Here is a 19,447-nt window from a genome sequence, read left to right on the forward strand (position 1 = left end):
GAGGATGTGAAGAAAAGCCATTGTAAACAAAAGATAATACTAATAATACAAAGGAAATTAATTACGAGGTCTGATGGATTCACACACCATAGAAAAAACAGAAAAGAAACATATGCACAAATATGTTCCAGTAATGTCATCACTGTGGATCATGAGTGGATGTTTGAATTTGGGCATACTGACAAACCAACGTGTGCAAGCACTGGAAAGAGAAGGGAATGGTATCCTCAGCTACATCAAGTAACTGGGTTGGGGAAAATGATGGCTCTAAGCCACTTTTCCCTTTCCCAACTCTCAGGTCATCCAGTGCCTAGACGTAGTGTAAGCAACACCATTTACAGTGGTCCTAGGTGTTTTGCCACAATTAAATCACATTTAAGACTTTAACATCAGTTGGTGACTCTAGGGCAACTGTGAGCCTGATTTTTAATACCTCATTCAAATAGGAGGCAAAGATATGGTTCAGCCATAAGTATCTGGCATTGTTCTGTTTCTACCTCCGGGTCCATTTTTGATGGACAGTAATGAAGGATTTCCCCATTTCTACTTGATTTGAAAAGGAGGTCAGCAAGACCACAGGACTCTGTGGTGATCTATTTGCTCTGCCCCAGAATTGACAAGTCTTCTGTGTATTAAGGTGCTGATCCAATATCCAGAATTAACAATGAAATAAATTTCTATCTTAATACAGTTTTGAGAGCAAGAGACAGATGCACACTTCCATACCTTACAATTGTATGAACATCATTAGATTCATATATATAACATACACATAACAACACTGTGGGATAAGTCTAAAGTGAAACCACAAACACATTTTGCAAAGGTGTCATCCTCAAGGAGAAAAGATATTTTTCACAGAATATACCTGAAATTACTGTAAAGTACTTATGTCAATTGTGGTTCAGTTTTACATAACCTGTTTGCTGTACTTAGGTTTCATAGATCAGAAGAAAATGTGTTTATGATACATCACTACAATGTTAAAAGCAGCTTGCATCATTGCTCCTGGTTTTAAAACAAAGGGCTAAAGAGAAATGTCTAGCTAGAGCCAATCAGCTGAAGCATAAATAATTTTAGACTGTACCAGCTGGACTGTGAGACAATAGGTGGAAAGAAGAAACCATGAATTCCTGGCTACAAGCAAGGTTCTAAGGCAATGGAATTGTTCAGGGTGGTGAGAGGCCATAAATGGGATTCTGCCTACCTTATCAGCAGTGCTTTCTAGCAGATCTACCCAGGGAAATATGGAGAATGTTTGAGAGTATTCCATAAGAGGGGAATATAGAAACTAATATGCCAAAAACCATGCAACCTCCCTCTCCCCGCTCTTGGAGCACAGGAGCATAGGAGAAGCAGCTGCCATTACAGCCCTTGGGCTGTGGTACTGGCCATGGCACAACTGCACTGGTTCTTCAGAGCCTTCAGGAAAAATAATAAGAATGATGTTAGGCTGCTTAGCAAACATAAGATGCATGCTAGATTTTCTGAGGTGTGCTAAAGCTAAATAGCCATATCATTCTAAGAGATAAAGACAGGCACCCATGGTATTAATATAAATTCAGTTTTTAAATTGCAAAAGATCTGAGTTTCAGGGAAACTGTCAAGATGAGGAAAAACATTTCATGCCAAATAAGACATATCTCTGGTTGCTTTTGGACTCCTGATGAACACATTTAGCAGTTTCCCTACAGCTTAGATACAATAATTTACTTTTGCATAACTATTCCTAAAGATTTTTATTAGTTTGAAAATAAATTAAATATAAATAACACAAGGAAGATGATGGTCTATACTTCTTCTACAAGATCAAGGATTTCTAAACCTTAGAGTGTGTGCCTGTGAAGATAATACTCAGAGCATCCTAAGTCTCCAGTTCAAAAAAATGTAAGCTTATGTTCCTTTCTTCAGAGCAGTGTTTAAGCATATGCTTTATGGTACACATTAGTTTAAATGTTGCTCTCATTTAGCATGTCTTCTTGAACTTAGGACTAAATAAGGCTGTCAAAATATTTATGGGAAATTTAGCCAAAGTTAAAGGCTAGGGACAGACATTCAAAAATCCTGAGCCTGAATTGATTCTGTCTTTGCAGGTTAGTCTAACCTGGCCAGGGTAAACCGGTTTGTAAACAGACAGACATTCTCTCTGGACTGAGAAAATTCAGACACATGCCTGAAGTACCTTAGACTAGAAGCCAGGGAGTGCTAGAGCAGCCCTCCCTTTCCTTGTATAGTGCTGAGATGAGGGGGGACATGGCCAGGCCCTGTCAGGACACTTTGATTAGGGAGGTCTGCCTGCATAGTCCCAGGCTTTTCCCCACTGGCTGCTCAAGGGGTGGGAGTGTTGCCAGTCCCAGCCCCTGCTAGCACTCTTGAGGCAAGGGGGGGGCGTTATGTAGTGCATGCATCTGTTGATGAAATGGAAGTTCTCAATCTCCTGGTTTCAGGGCTCCCTCTCTCCTCCCCCTCCCCCCCGCTCAGTGATTGGCCACTGGGGGACACCCCTTCTGCTCAGCCATCAGTTGCCCCGCCAGATTTAGAAGGCACCAGTTGCCCATGGGGCAGGAGGAAGCCAGGCAGACCCTGCTGTGTCTGCAGTCTCTGCAAGAGTTCCAGCAACAGTGCAGAGGGGTGGAGCCAACTCTGTTGTGGAGCAGAGAGCCCTGCCCAACCCAGAGAGCATGCTGGGATGCTGGGGAAGCCTGGTTTATCTTAAACCACCAAGGGGTCTGGGACAGACATTGCACAAACTGATTTGGGCCAAATCAGGTAAGTTTGATACTACATTCGATCAAATTTATCTCAAGCCAATTTCAGCCATTTTCAAACTGGTTTATGTGCACTGAACATCTGTTCTGTTACACATTTAAACCAGTTTCTGATCACTTAAGCCAGTTTATGTGCAATATCTATCCCTAGCCAAAATGCTTTAAGGATTTATTATAGGAACTTCACCCACAGGTAGGAAAGATTCCTAAATTTGTGCTTGTGACATTTCTTTACCACTCACAGCTTTTCCAACAAATATACCTTAGAAACTTAACAGTGTTATTTCCCATTTTTTTATTTGCTAGGGAAATCCTGAGAATCCCCAAGTCACTGACTGAAGTAGAGCTTATGAACTACAATCTGCAGTGACTTTGGGAAGGTTTTTTCTCTCCCATGTCTGAAATTGGTGGGCCAGAGCATTGTAGCAATAACTTTTTTAATATTCACATTCTTCATATATTTATTTAAAACCACACAAAAGTTACATTAGCTTGCACATAAAATTATTTTAGGAAAGAAAAAACGGTATCTGACTATAGCCATCTAGCTTTTTTTCTTGTGTATTCATACAAAGTAGGGACTTTAATTAAGGTGGGGATTATTTCCCACTCTTTAAATTTTTTTTCTGATTCTGTCACATGCAAGTTTTCTATCTTCAGGTCTGAGTTTCTTCCCTAGAGGAAAGATTAAGCTTGGAAGAGTTAAAAAACAGTTTAGACTCAAGGTATCCCTTGGTAAATGCCAACTCTTAGCTTTCACTCATTTTTTTGACTGGAAAAATAATAAAGCAATTCTGCTGCTGCTAAAAACTCAGAGACCATAACAGGACAGAATGTTTTTGACACTATAGATTCTTATTTCAATTTTCTGGAGTTATCTTATGATTTGTGCATAGGTGTTTGAATGCTTAACAGTGCTAGTATCATGTGGCAACCTTGATAAGAGTCACTGGTTTAAAAAGTCCATATAGAAGGCCAGGCAGCAGTCCTGCCTTGATACATGTAGATTCTATAGCACTCTAAATCAGACAACTCATGAAGTCTGCATAGGTCAAAAACCACAAGGGTGATGATAAAGCACTGGCTAAAATCCTTAGAATCACTGTATTTACTCGAATATAAGATATCTCTGGATATAAGATGACCCCCCCACTCAATAATTAGATTAAAAAACAGAAATGTATAAATTTGTTATAATTTTCCAGGTATATAATCTAATTATTGGAGGTTTGCCTTGGATTTTTCCCCTCCCACTGCTACATCAGGGAAAATATATCTGGGAGGAGGTCAGGTGGCCACTTGCCCTTTGCCCTCCCAACTTCTTCCCCCTGCAGCCTCTCACCCCACCTCCATGTCAGACCCTGCTCTCCCTAAGCATGTTGAAATGAAGGGCAGATTTGAAAACACTGGGCACATCTACACACGAAATTAATTTGACTGAATCAACTCTGGCTCAATTTACACAGCAGTTTATTACTCCAGGGCACAGGGTTTACATGTACACCCAGAACCACAGCATGTTGAGCCAGGACAGAGCAGCCCCAGCTGGCAGGGGGCTGGGGAGGACAGCCTGCCAGCCCCAGACTACTCCAACCCAGCTCAATATCCTACAGAGGGGCTGGCTGGAGCACAAGTGTGCTTCAGTGTGGGGGCTGCCTGTCAATGAGCCTGCATGTAGCCAGCTCCTTTAGCGTCTACACGTGCATTGTGGTACATCAAATTACACCACTGTAGGACAGTATTTCTGTTGACAAGTACTAATCTATAGCTGCATTTATTAGTTTACTGTAGCCTAATAGGGTCTCATGTGTAGATGCACCCACTGACTTCAAAATAAACATACCTGCAGAAATGGCATATAGGCAAATTACTGTGGGTACCTAGAGATTTAGTTCATTCATAATTGGTGCATTTTACCTTCTTTTTTTTTTGCAAACTGCTGCAAGATGCAGCACCAGTATTCCATAAACATACTTTTGAGGAGAACTTTTATACTTACTACTTATATATAGTACAAACTATACATGACATTATTCCAAAGCCAAAGGCTCATGACTTTTCATATAGTTCATTGGGCTGGGCCCCAGCAGTCAACAACATTTCAAGCTGTGTTGGCCCCACAGCGCACCCTGCTCCATACACATATATATTCCAGACACTCCCTTCCCCCCACACACAAAGGATCTATAAGCTAATTAGCCCCCCACACACATTCATGACTGGAACTGGGTGTTCTCATCACGAGTCCTGGGGTCCTCCAAAAACATATATGCAGCTAAGATATGTGGCCTCCTGATCCAACCTCACCTCATGGCGAGCAGGCCCACACTAATCATATGAGACAGGCCTAGAGAGGAGATGACAAAGCCTCTCACCTACATGGAAGTTTGGCGATGTCTGCCAGACATTTAAGGTTGGTGATGATACAGGAATCATTGGAAATGAGAAAGAAAGACGCTGCTCAACTGGGAATAAAAAAGAAATCGAAAAGTATTCAATGAGTGCATCATCATGAATTCAAGAAGTGTCAGCTCTGATGGGAACTGAGTGTGATGGCTGCACTAACCTACCCTTGTGGTCGGTTCCCATCAGCATCTCAGCCTTTTTTGCTAAGATCAAATGTAACGGGTTTGTGTGTATCTATCTCCTTTCTCTCTCAGCTTCACGAACCCCATCCCTCCCCTTCCCCCTTCCCCCACCCCCAGGCTTAGTTGGCTAACATTGTATCGCCTGTAACCTAGTTGTGCTCCCCTCCTCACCCCCATCCCTCTATTGTTAATCCCTCGCTCGGGCACTCTGTATTTTCATACCAGCTTTGTCATCTTTTTTCTGGATTCCCAACCCTAAACATTAACCAATAAAAGCATTATTGGGAACAAAGGGAGAATGTTAGGTCTGGCTCTGGCCCTCCCAGTGCCAGCTTGGTACTGCAGTACCTCCAGGCCTGGTGCCAGCTCCCTGAGGAAGGAACACCCACCTGGTTTTTTTAAGGCCAAATTTTTTTTATATATATATATATATTTTCCCATCAGTATGTTTGTTCACCATAGGCCATGTCTTTTACAGGCATGGTCAGTGTGGGCTTCAATCAAATTCATGGCTGTTTTTCATGATAGAGCAGATGCTGCTTCTGGCAGCAGTTTAATGATGGACAATGTATTTAATGAAGAGCTTTTCCTGTATGCAAATATAAGCTGGGGGGCTTTTTGCCCCATGCTGACTGGGAGCAGGGGGCACCTCACCTTATAGTTGAGTAAATATGGTAATCAAAATACAGTGAAATACATTGATTAATAATACAGTCTTGGAGCAACTCAGAAAAATACAGCAGAATTGCCATTATCTTTAACAGAAGGTTACAAATGTAAATAAATAATTACAAATCAATTTTGTGAATATTTAAGCACATGGTTTTGCTTTGGTGTTTTTTTGTAGAAATAAAACCTGTATTCATAAAGATTAAGAACGAAGGGCTACAGGAGAATTTAATTTTGAGCTAAGTCACATCACACATATTTAAACATACAGCAATAAAATGCCTTTGTAAAAGCTGAATAGAAAAAAATAATAATCTTACTACTTTAACCAGTGCTGTGTTTTGTTTTTTAACTTGAAATGCAATTCTCTGAACAGTAACTATTAAAAATATCAAGGTGGGTTCTGTGTTACTGCATCTCAATAACTTTCATTTTATAAATTAAAAAAATGTTTTCACTTCCTGCCAACCCTGCAAACAGTCTATAATCTGAAAGACAAGGTAAACCCTTTTTGGTCCACACATCATCAGAATTAAAGATTGCTCCAGCCAAACTTTTCTCTCCATTACAAATGCACAACCCCATTGCCCCTACTTTGTGGTTCAAACACAGCTGAGTACATTTGTAATTTACTTAACAAGTACGATGTGTGTGAACAAGCATGTGTGAACTCTCACAATCTTATAGCTGTATTGACTGACTCTACATAGCTAGCAGGAATGCAAAGCAGTAAAAATGTATATATAGCACTTGATTAACTAGTTGTACACAAATACCTCAGAGGAGCAACTCTGAGCAAAAGGTACTGTTTTTACAGTCACTTTTCACATCAGAACCATACTTTGAAACCACATCAGAACCACACCACGTACTATGCTTATAAAATGAAATTCTATAAGAAAGCTTCTGAACTATAAAGTGATACAATGCATTACCATTTTTATCCATGGAATGAGGCTCAGACTGTTTCTTGCCAATATCAGCAAAGGATCTGACAATTGGAATCCTGTTGCTTAGCTTTTTCTGATTCTGGTGATGGTGTTGCTTAAGCAAAGCTTCGTGTACTCTGTGACGAACATCCTCACTGAGCTGCCCTGAGCCCACTTGTTGGTCAAGAATCATATCTGAAAAACATGTATATAATTCAATAAAAAGAGAGGGGAGATTATTAACAACAATTATGATGCCAGATCAAACTACAACAGAAGGTCAGAGGCCTGCATTTCTTACTCATTCACTGACTTCAAGAAAAAGAGATAGGAAATGACAATATCCACAGAAAAATGTTATAAAATATTATTAAAGTTACAAAGCCAAGCACTCAAAAGTTAGGCAATGCCAGATTTAAGGTGGCCTGTGGAACCTTAAATTAGTATCCTTGTTCACAGTCATTTTCTGGTGCCTGACTTATGTACAGTATGAACCCTCTTTAATTACATACTCACATGCTATTTTTCCTCAGGGCTTCTGCCTCATTCAGTATTCAGTGCACAGGATGGTCTTGTTATGGGGATAAAACAAAGTCACGTAATGAAGAAGACTGTTGCCAGCAGGACTCCTTTTCCATTTGTTGCAGAATTGGTAGGTGTGTGGTAATGAGGTAGGGAATTACAGGAAGAGAAAGGATGCTTTCATGGCTACTAAGGCAGATGACTGAGAAAATTATACTGTAAGTCTGCTTCTGCCACAGTGACCCTATGTGATATTGGCCAAGTCAATTAAACACAACTTTTTTTTACAGGTGGTCACTAATTGAATGTTACTCATTATCTAGGTGCCAGATTTGAGGCCCTGAAATCTCAGTTGCAGGACTGAGTAGCACTCATAGCTATAGAAGACATCATTGTGAGCTGGCTTTAAACACAGAGTGCTAGATAATGCTAAGTATTATGAAAAATTAGGTTGTACATGTCTTAAATTGTGCATCCAAGATCAGCGAATAATTTTGACCTTAAGTTCTCTGTACTATAACTAATGGTAACAGGAGTGATAACATCACCCACTCGCCTCACATTAACATTATGAAAGCATTCAGAGACTGCAGTGATGAGTATAACAGAAAAGACCCCCAGGAAATCAATTATTCGTTGTCACAGGAGACAGGAAACAGTAGCATGCACCAAATAAGAGATCACAATGGGTCCACAGGTATAAATTGAAGCCTCAATCTTGATGTGTACCCAAAGTCACCTCCAGTGGATCTGGTTGTAAATAGGTCATTCCAGGCACAGTATCAGAGGCAGGTGGACACAAAATTGGGCACATTACAAGGGACATCTCCACTGAACATGTGCAAACTGCAATTTTTTGAAAGCTCATGTTTGACCATACTTGCATCTATGGCATCTGACACACAGACCATGACTGTACCAAATATCAAGACTTTCTAAAAGAAAAGCTTGCCAGAATTGTTTAACAAGGGTAAATAGTCTATTTTCTCTAGCCTCAAGAAAAAGACTCAGTATGAAATCTGCTAATACAAATTATTAATATGGATCAAGTATTCAAAATGGAAAATAAGTTGTCAAATTGATGTTTTCTTTAATTCAGAGAAAATCCTGCTTGCAACCAGTAAAAAACCCAGGGGAAAATAAAAAAGAAGCAAGTCAAACAGCAGAGATTTAGCACAAAATGTTCTTTCACATCCATTAGGAGAAACTGAGCCGTGCAGAAGTGGTGATATAATGAGCTGAGTGAGAAATTTTGGTGCTGAAAATTCAGACAACTCGTAAGTCTGAACCTTCAAGACAGGTTCAAATGTATCAGCAAAATTCAGTAGGGAAACAGGCAGAGCAGAAAAAATAAATAAGTAGAATATGTCATAATGATAGAGAAATGATCAAATTGTTGATAAGCGCCAAAAGCAAAAAAAACCCAAAAAACCCCCAAGAGTATTACGTGAAAAGCACCATGAAACAACAATATTTGGCCATATATGAATGGTGTTTCGGTAAAGTTCAATGTTGAAGAATAACAACAGGAGACATGTCCAGTACTGAAAGCATGGTGAAGATGCACTAAAAAGTAGTTGTCTACAAGTTTATTGAGAAGCCACCAAAGGATGGCTATACCTCCAGATGGAGAATGAAAAATTAGCGATAGAATATAAATAGATATGCACACAGCATTTTCCTCTCTAATGCTCACAGTTGCAGAAAGAAAATGAAAGATAATATTACTGGGGTTATGATTATAGTACTATTATTTCCATAGTATCTGAAAGTGCATTAAGAACTTTGCACACATTAAATAAAGTACTGCCTTACACAGAACAGTGTACAAGGACAGAGAAGTAAGACTATACATAGTGATTTTTACAACAATTTAATAAAAAGTAGATAAACATGAAAGATAAAAATGGCTCTAAAAAGGGGAGAAAGAGAGATCTGCATTATAAAGATGAATTTTGGTTGAACTAAAAGAAATCTAAGAAGGATCTGAGAATGCCAGATAAGACGTTATAGAAAGTAAGGAGCCGGGGGGGCGGGGAATTGTTGGCATTTCTGTAGTAGGAAAATATGGGAGGATGTGGGGTAAAGAAAAGTCAATATCAAAATCCTCATGACAAAATGTGTTTACTACTCATTCTGTTGCCAGTTCAGGGAGAGCCTCTGCTCAAAGGATTTCATAGATTTCATAGACATCAGGGCTGGAAGGGACCTCGGGAGATCATCGAGTCCAGCCCCCTGCCCAAAGGGCAGGAAGTCAGCTGGGGTCATAGGAACTCAGCAAGATAAGCATCCAATTTACTCTTGAAGGTGTTCAATGTAGGTGCTTGAACCACCTCCGCTGGCAGACTGTTCCAGACCTTGGGGGCTCGGACAATAAAGAAATTCTTCCTTATGTCCAGCCTGAAATGGTCTTGCAGGAGTTTGTGACCATTCGACCTCGCCATCCCTTGGGGCGCTCTGGTGAACAAACATTCCCCCAGATCCTGGTGGTCACCCCTGATAAACTTATAGGTGGCCATCAGATCACCCCTGAGCCTACGCTTTTCCAGGCTAAAGAGTCCCATGTCTCTCAGCCTGTCATCGTAAGATCTGTTTTCCTGACCTCTGATCATGCGCGTGGCTCTCCTCTGGACTCTCTCAAGCTTCTCCACATCCTTTTTCAATTGTGGAGCCCAAAACTGGACGCAGTACTCCAGCTGCGGCCTCCCCAAGGCCGAGTACAAGGGGAGAATGACGTCCCGGGATTTGCTCGAGAAGCATCTATGGATGCAGCCAGCGTTTTGGTCGCTTTATTAGCCGCAGCATCGCATTGCAGGCTCATGTTCATCTTGTGGTCAGTGATGACCCCCAAGTCTCTTTCTTCTGTAGTGCTATCCATATGAGGACCCCTTTTCATTTAGCCAAGCTTAGTGCATAGTTGTACATGTCACCACTCCAGAAATGACTTAAGATGGTACTGTGACAGAAGTTATAACATAGAGATCTCCCTAACAAGTGACCAAAGGAATTGGGGATTGGGAGCTGGTTGTATTGATGGAATAGCTGCTAGTTAGAGAGAGATAAGAATCTGTAGTGGTTGCCTACTTCTTATTCAAGTAAGCCACTGTTTACTGAACCCAGTGATCATTACAGCTAGTGCCCAGCTCCACTGCAGCATGAAAGATTTCATTTGGTGATGGCAAAGCCTCTGTACACAATTAAAATTGAAAGTTATTTTTTCTCACTTTTCTCCCCCCTTAGTCAAGAGATGGATTGATAAGATACAGCCAGAGATTCTGTCTTCTTTAATATTGCTTTAAGAAAAGCAGAAATCAAACTAGCGAAACAGGAGAGGGAGCCCTCAACACCTTGCAGATTTAAGATGGCAACTGGTCATCAGCCTGCCTGGTTGTTAGTGGAATCCAACACGTCACCAGCATATCTACAATACTTCCTGTATTACAAATTCAGAACGCAGCATGCATTATGGTGCATTTAAGCACTAAGAAAGGTCTCAATATATAAGGACATTTCCATTTCAGATTAAAATATAGGGAGGAGGTGTAATATCTTGTTCCCACAACTCTGGCTCCTTTGTTTCCACAGACCTGCAATCTGTTTCTGTTAGAGAGGCAAGACTGCAGAAAAGTAGCCAAAATGACTTCAAGACACTGTCGGTACACTGACCACGGACACTGGTATCTGTCCCATGTTTGCAGGGTATGGCAGGCAGTTAGTTAGCATGCAGATGAAGTGACTACAGTAATATGCTCTGGCAGAAGGAAAGGAGATCATGATTTTACCACTACTTCTCTGTAGTTTTATTTTTTTTCTGTAAATCCCCATTTGCTAGAATCATGAGAACCTCTGTTCTAATAGTGCCCATCCTGATTGCAGAAACAAACTTGGAAACATGAAGCAAATGTGCCATTAAGTTTCAAAAGGCAAACAGAAAGACTGTTTTTACATCTCATTTTCAAGGCAATCTGATTACTTTTCGGGCCTAATTCATGATTTTGTAGGGTTTACAATTCTTTGTTGCTCCTGTCACTGAGTTGCAGCAGTGGAAGTGCAAAGACAGAAGATACCCCTGAATATCTAATGTAGAATGAACCCCGTGACTCCTTCCCTAACCTCCACATCACATAATAGAAAAAAGTTCTTCAACAATCCATAAAATCTTTTAGAAACCTGTTCTACATATAGTCTTGCCATCTCAAGTCCTTCTTACTTAAATCTTGAGCTGGTTGTCACCAAAGCAAGATAATCTCTTAACCAGGACATAGGATGCAGGAGTTTTCTGATTCAACAATGTTTTTTCTCCTATCTTGGTGAGACAGTCAGCAATCCTTCAGCATCTTGGATGACCAATTTCAGCATCTTTCACAACACTATATGGTGAAGATCTCTCACTGAAGCCAAAGGGCAGTTTGAAACAGTCATAATGAAACCCTTATTTTTGTTCTCAAAGTTCATCAACAAAAAAAATCAGGGAGTCAAATTTTGTATTTGATTGTACTAATATAAACTTTTTTAAATACGTAGGGGGTAAAAAGAAGGTCCCGGGTAATGTGGGGCCCTTGCAGGATGCCATGGGAAACTTGGTCGTTACACCAGACGGCAAAGCTAACATGTTTAACGATTTCTTTGCCTCCGTCTTCCTAAGTAGGGACCAGAACAGCCACCTCCCTGCTGGGCCCTCCTCGGGCCCCAGGGGAGCCACACCTGGGCCACGGGTTAGCGAGGATTTAGTTAGTGAGCTTCTGGAGGGGTTGGACGTATTCAAGTCAGCCAGCCCGGATGATCTCCACCCTAGAGTTCTACAGGAACTGGCCGAGGTCATTGCAAGTCCCCTGGCACGGCTTTATGAGCACTCGTGGTGCTCTGGTGAGGTACTGGAGGACTGGAAGAGGGCCAACGTGGTCCCCATCTTCAAAAAAGGCAGGAAGAAGGACTCCGGAAACTATAGGACGGTTAGTCTTACCTCGATCCTAGGCAAGCTGTTCGAGAAAATTATGCTGGCACACATCCAGGAGGGGCCAGCAGAGGACTGCATGCTTAGGGGCAACCAACATGGGTTCATCAGTGGCAGGTCCTGTCAGACCAACCTGGTGGCCTTTTATGATCAGATCACCAGATCATTAGATGCAGGGGTAGCAGTGGATATAGTCTTCCTGGACTTCCGGAAGGCTTTTGACACTGTCTCTCACCCCATTCTCATTAAGAAACTGGGGGGCTGTGGTGTAGACACCCACACAGTCAAATGGATCACCAGCTGGCTGGTGGGCTGCACCCAGAGGGTGGTAGTGGGGTTCCGCAGGGCTCGGTCCTCGGGCCCGCACTTTCCAACATCTTCATCAGTGATTTGGATGAGGGGGTAAAAAGCACCCTGTTCAAATTTGCTGATGACCCTAAGATGTGGAGGGACGTGGGCACACTGGAAGGATGCAACAGGCTACAATCAGACCTAGACAGGTTACAAGGGTGGGCGGACGAGAATAGGATGGGTTTCAACACAGACAAGTTAGGCTCCGGAGCGGTGAGAGACGAGCAGGTGAAGCCCGCTGCGCCCCCGCTCCCCCAAAGCCCCCCAGACACCCCCTCAGCAGCCGCAGATCCCCCCGCCGACCCCCAGCACAGCCGGAGGTAAGCAGGCTCGTGGTGGGAAGGGGTTAAGTCCTCGCTCCCTCGGAGGAGGCCGCTGCCTGGTGCCGGCTGGGTCAAGCCCCCGCCCAGGCCCCTACTTGGCCCAGCCCCCCAGGGAGTGACAAGAGAAAGAGTGGGGTACTCACCAGTCCCCCTCCTGTAGGGCAGGGCCCCCAAAATCCCGGGCAGGGCCCCCCTGGCCTGAGAAACCAGCATTCCCCGACGGCAGGCCCACTGCGCATGCACGCAGTTTAAAAGGGCCCACCAAACAGGGGGGGAAAAAAAAAAAAACCCAGTTAGGCTCCGGAGCAGTGAGACGCGCGGGTGAAGCCCGCTGCGCCCCCGCTCCCCTGAAACCCCCCAGACACCCCCTCAGAAGCCGCAGAGCCCCCCGCCGACCTCCAGCACAGCCTGACTGGCTCATGGTGGGAAGGAGTTAACTCCTCGCTCCCTGGGAGGAGGCCGCTGCCTGGTGCCGGCGGGGTCAAGCCCCCGCCCACGACCCTACTTGGCCCAGCCCCCAAGGGAGCCACGTGACCGGAGCCGTGCAAACAGGCTGCGTAAACAGGCGCTCGAGTTAGCACGGAGTTTGCGCAGGAGAGGGCGTGGGAGGGCACGAGACCCTGCCTGCGACCCCCCGCAGCCATAGCCAGCCCCAGCCGTAGCCAGCCTACCAGAGACATGACACGGATGGGCATGTGCCGCACCCCGAGGGTCCCCTCGGGCTCTGCGGCCCCCCCATTGGGCACCTCAGAGACGGCCACCCAGACGGAGCCCATGGTTCTGGGCTCCACGCAGACAGAGCCCCTGGCTCTTGGCTGCGGGGGCTGCCTGTCCCTTTTTCAGGCTCTGGGGCCCGGGAGCATGGCCACCTCCCCTTGCGGGGTCTGCTCCCTACTGGGGTCTCTGGCGCGCCAGCTGGAGGAGCTCCAGGCCACAGTCTAGAGACTGCGTGCCATCAGGGACTGCGAGCAGGAGATAGACTCCTACTGCCAGGCCCTTCTCCCCTGGGAGCCGCAGGGTAGAGCACCGTCTCCCTCCACGACTAAGGAGGACTCTGGGACCTCCCACTCTGCCCAGTCAGACGAAGGTGGTCAAAGGGCCCAAGGCCCGCCGCACCAAGGCCCCTCCCTTGCCGGAGCTTAGCAACAGGTTCGCACCTCTTGTAGCCCCAGCAGAGCCTGCTCAGTTGCCAGCTCCCGCAGGCAACCCAGGCTCGACCGCAGCTACTGCCCCCACTCTCCCCAAGTCAAAGCGAAAGGTGTTTGTTGTGGGAGACTCCATCCTGCGGGGCACTGGGGGGCCAATCTGCCACGCCAACCCCTTAGCCCGGGAAGTCTGCTGCTTCCCGGGGGCCCGCATCCGAGACATTGCGGAGAAGATCCCGCAGCTCCTCCGGCCCACAGACCACTACCCCATGCTCCTTATTCACGTGGGCACCAATGACATGGCTTGGAGCACCCCCAACCAGGTCATGAGGCGCTACAAGGAGTTGGGAGCAGAGCTTAGGGGTCTGGGAGCTCAGGTGATGTTTTCATCGATCCTCCCAGTCTTGGGCTATGGGCTGAGGAGGGAGAGGAGGATCCACGCAGTCAACCAAAGACTGCGGAGCTGGTGTCATCGGGAAGGCTTTGGCTTCCATGACCACAGCCCACTCTTTGGCGAGAGAGGCAGCGAGCTGCTGGGAAGAGATGGCCTCCACCTCTCCCCCCTGGGGAGGAAGCTCTTCTCAGCCAGGCTGGCTGACCTGCTCCACCGGGCTTTAAACTAATCCTGCTGGGGGATGGGGGGACTACTGCCACTACTGGCCCACTGAGCGACCCTTGCAAACCCAGTGGACCAAGGCACTTAAAGGAGCCCACTCCTGCCCCAGCCCTGACACAATCTGTGGGCAAGGCAAGAACCCCTAAGGGCACACTTGCCTGCCTGTACACTAATGCCAGGAGCCTGGGTAAGAAGCAGGAGGAGCTTGTCCTCCTGCTCAGTGCAAAGAATTATGACGTCATTGGGATAACGGAGACCTGGTGGGACTCCACCCATGACTGGACCACGGGTATAGAGGGCTATACCCTGTACAGGAGGGATCGTGTTGACAAAAGGGGCGGGGGTGTAGCTTTCTATGTGAAGGAAAGCTACATGTCCCTGCAAGCTGATGTTGGCAACTGGCATGGACAGCTAGAGACCGTCTGGGTAAAAATTCATGGGAAAAACGGCGCAGGGGACACAACAGTGGGAGTGTACTACAGACCTCCCACTCAAAGTCCTGAGCTTGACCAGGAGTTCACCCGGGAACTGACTGAGGCCGCTTGCTCCAGGACCTTGGTTGTCATGGGTGAATTCAATTACCCGGACATCTCGTGGGAAGATCACTCAGCAAAATCCGAGCGGTCGCAAAGCTTTCTCTCATGCGTGGATGACCTCTACCTGACTCAAGAAGTCTATGGGCCAATGAGAGCCAAAGCGCTGCTCGACCTGGTCTGGCTACAGGGGACGACCTAATCGGCGACCTAGTGATCGATGGGAAGCTGGGTGACAGCGACCACGAGCTGATCACCTTCACCATCCGCCATAAAGCTGGCAAGTCAGTCAGCAATACAGAAGTCCTTGACTTCAGAAAAGCCAACTCTGACAAGCTCAAGAGGCTTGTCGGTCAGGCCCTCAGGGACCGTGACCCCAGGGAGATGGGAGTTCAAGAAGAGTGGTTGCTTCTTAAGGAAGCGATCCTCAATGCACAAGCTAAATATATTCCAACACGGAGGAAAGGCAGCAAGAAGGCACAGCAGCCCTCCTGGCTCTCTAGGGACCTAGCGGACCTCCTGCGGCTAAAAAGGAAAGCCTACAAAGGATGGAGGATGGGATTCACCTCCAAGGAGGTTTATTCTGCGCTGGTCCGGTCCTGCAGGGAGCAAACCAGGAAGGCCAAGGCTGCAACTGAACTCCAACTAGCTTCAAGCATCAAGGACAACAAAAAGTCCTTTTTCAGATATGTGGGGAGCCGGAGGAAAAGCAAGGGCAATGTTGGACCCCTGCTAAACCAGATGGGGCAACTGACAACTGACGCCCAGGAAAAAGCCAACCTATTAAATAGGTACTTTGCGTCAGTCTTTCATCAGTCCCGTGGGACTCCCATGCCTGCTATGGGACAGGGAGATCCGGGTGATGGGGATCCCCTACCCTCTATAAATGCTGATCTCATGAAGGAACACCTTGAGAAGCTGGACACCTTCAAGTCAGCCGGCCCTGACAATCTGCACCCCAGGGTACTCAAGGAGCTGGCGAGCGTCATAGCCCAGCCCCTGGCACGGATCTTTGAAAACTCCTGACGCTTTGGTGTAGTGCCCGAAGACTGGAAGAAGGCCAATGTGGTGCCGATCTTCAAGAAAGGGAGGAAAGTGGATCTGGCTAACTACAGGCCCATTAGCCTGACTTCTATCCTGAGGAAGATCTTAGAAAAGTTTATTAAGGAGGCCATCCTTGAGGGGCTGGCCCAGGCTAACATTCTAAGGGATAGCCAGCATGGGTTTGTTGCGGGTAGGTCTTGTTTGACCAATCTCATTTCCTTCTATGACCAGGTGACCTATCACCTGGACAAGTGAGAAGAGATTGATGTCATATATCTTGACTTCAAAAAAGCCTTTGATCTGGTATCCCATGATCACCTCTTGGCCAAACTGGCCGGTTGTGGCCTTGGCTCCACCACGATCCGCTGGCTGGGAAACTGGCTCTGTGGTCGGACCCAAAGGGTTGTAGTTGATGGCAGTCACTCATCGTGGTGCCCTGTGACCAGTAGAGTCCCTCAAGGCTCTGTCCTGGGACCCATCCTGTTCAACATCTTCATTAATGATGTGGACATTGGAGTCAGAAGCAGACTGGCTAAGTTCGCCAATGACACCAAACTTTGGGGAAAAGCATCCACGCCAGAAGATAGGCGGGTGATCCAGGCTGACCTGCACAACCTCAGCAAATGGGCGGATGAGAACCTGATGGTGTTTAACACCGAAAAATGCAAGGTTCTCCACCTTGGGAGGAAAAACCTGCAGCATCCTTATAGGCTCAGCAGTGCTACATTGGATAGCACTACAGAAGAAAGAGACTTGGGGGTCATCATTGACCACAAATGAACATGAGCCTGCAATGCGATGCTGCGGCTGAAATGCTGGCTTGCATCCATAGATGCTTCTCGAGCAAATCCCGGGACGTCATTCTCCCCTTGTACTTGGCCTTGGTGAGGCTGCAGCTGGAGTACTGCATCTAGTTTTGGGCTCCACAATTGAAAAAGGATGTGGAGAAGCTTGACAGAATCCAGAGGAGAGCCACGCGCATGATCAGAGGTCAGGAAAACAGATCTTACGATGACAGGCTGAGAGACATGGGACTCTTTAGCCTGGAAAAGCGTAGGCACAGGGGTGATTTGATGGCCACCTATAAGTTTATCAAGGGTGACCACCAGGATCTGGGGGAACGTTTGTTCACCAGAGCGCCCCAAGGGATGACGAGGTCGAACGGTCACAAACTCCTGCAAGACCGTTTCAGGCTGGACATAAGGAAGAATTTCTTTACTGTCCGAGCCCCCAAGGTCTGGAACAGTCTGCCAGCGGAGGTGGTTCAAGCACCTACATTGAACACCTTCAAGAGTAAATTGGATGCTTATCTTGCTGGGATCCTATAACCCCAGCTGACTTCCTGCCCTTTGGGCAGGGGGCTGGACTCGATGATCTCCCGAGGTCCCTTCCAGCCCTAATGTCTATGAAAGTCTATGAAAGATAATGCACCTTGGGAGGAACAACCGGCACCATGCCTACAGGTTAGGGAACTCCCCTCTTGTCAGCACGGAGGCGGAAAAGGATCTGGGGGTCATCATTGACTCCAAGATGAACATGGGCTGGCAGTGTGAAGAGGCAGTTAGGAAGGCCAACCACACCTTGGCATGCATCCACAGATGCATCTCGAGCAGGTCCAAAGAGGTGATCCTCCCCCTTTATGCGGCACTGGTCAGGCCACAGCTGGAGTATTGCATCCAGTTCTGGGCACCACACTTCAAGAAGGATGTCGACAGCACAGAGAGCGTCCAGAGGAGGGCTGCTCGTATGATCAGGGGACAACAGGGCAGGCCCTATGAGGAGAGGCTACAGGACCTGAACCTGTTCAGCCTCCAAAAGAGAAGGCTGAGGGGGGATCTTGTGGCCTGTTATAAACTAGTCAGGGGGGATCAGCAGGCATTAGGGGAGTCACTGTTCCCCTGAGCACCGCCAGGAGTGACCAGAAATAACGGTCACAAGCTGGCAGAGGGTAGGTTTAGGTTAGATATCAGGAGGCGCTACTTCACGGTCAGGGCAGCTAGGGTCTGGAACCAGCTTCCAAGAGAAGTGGTGCAGGCTTCTACTCTGGGGGTGTTTAAGAGGAGGTTAGATGAGCATCTTGCTGGGGTCATTTGACCCCAGTATTCTTTCCTGCCATGGCAGGGGGTCGGACTAGATGATCTGCTCAGGTCCCTTCCGACCCTAGAAACTATGAAACTTGAGATAAATTGAGAAGTTTTACTAAAGATGCACTCAGTTGATCAATGGGCTAGTTACTAACCGCTCCAATGTTCAGTTGAAATCCAATAGATGCTTAGGGCTAAACTGGGCCCATCCCGTACCCTAACGAGAAAAGGAAAATGATGCAGAGAGTTTTCCCTAGTTCTTTTTTCTCTCCTGATGAACAGGCCATAATAGTTTATAAACTCAAAGGGTCAAATCCTCTTGTGTAAAAAATTACGCAAGTCCCTTGACTTCAAAGGAACCGTGCTAGTTTACAAAAGGCAAGAAATTAATCCAAAACACACAAGGGCTGGGCATGGCTAATAAAGCTACTAGTGTCCATACCTGTTAAACTTCTGAGCTGTCTTACATAAAACAGACGGTCAAAAATACATAATAAAAGACAAAAAAGGGAATATTCGGGTTTTGTTGTCACAATTAATTGGTTATAATTTATCACTATAAAACCTTTTTAGTGATGTTTGCTCAACATGTGAATTAAATACTTTCTGAAAGAAAACTGGAAAAACCCAAATTTGCTTGTGCAACCAGAAAGTAACCATGCATGGATCATCATGATTTGAATTCAGGATGTTATATTCTTCAGCCTGAACCTCTACAATTTGAACTGTTATCCCCCATGTTGATCAGAGGAGGATCCAATATGCACATTTCTTAGCAAGCTGAACAACTACTGACTGGGCAGCAGTGGGAAGTTAGAGATCAGGATTCCTGAATCCTGTTCCTGGATCAGGAAAGAAACTTGTTATGAGCAAGTTACCTAAACACATAGTAGCTGAGTGGATTAAAGAGCTGGGTCCTAT

At 45.8% G+C, this 19,447-nt stretch overlaps 1 protein-coding gene across 4 annotated transcripts in view; it reads right to left on the reverse strand.

The window, feature by feature from the left end:
• SLC4A10 (solute carrier family 4 member 10) overlaps positions 1-19,447 on the reverse strand; it is a 363,776-nt gene that overhangs the window by 110,645 nt on the left and 233,684 nt on the right. For all 4 annotated transcript variants that reach the window (XM_090045612.1, XM_090045611.1, XM_090045610.1 and 1 more), the window contains exon 6: positions 6,961-7,149. In XM_090045612.1, the coding sequence (XP_089901738.1) occupies positions 6,961-7,149 (189 nt within the window). The remainder of the gene's footprint in view (positions 1-6,960; positions 7,150-19,447) is intronic.

This window comes from Crocodylus siamensis, chromosome 4 (assembly GCF_052110815.1).
Source record: "Crocodylus siamensis isolate JL-2025a chromosome 4, ASM5211081v1, whole genome shotgun sequence".
Taxonomy (NCBI): Eukaryota; Metazoa; Chordata; order Crocodylia; family Crocodylidae; genus Crocodylus; species Crocodylus siamensis.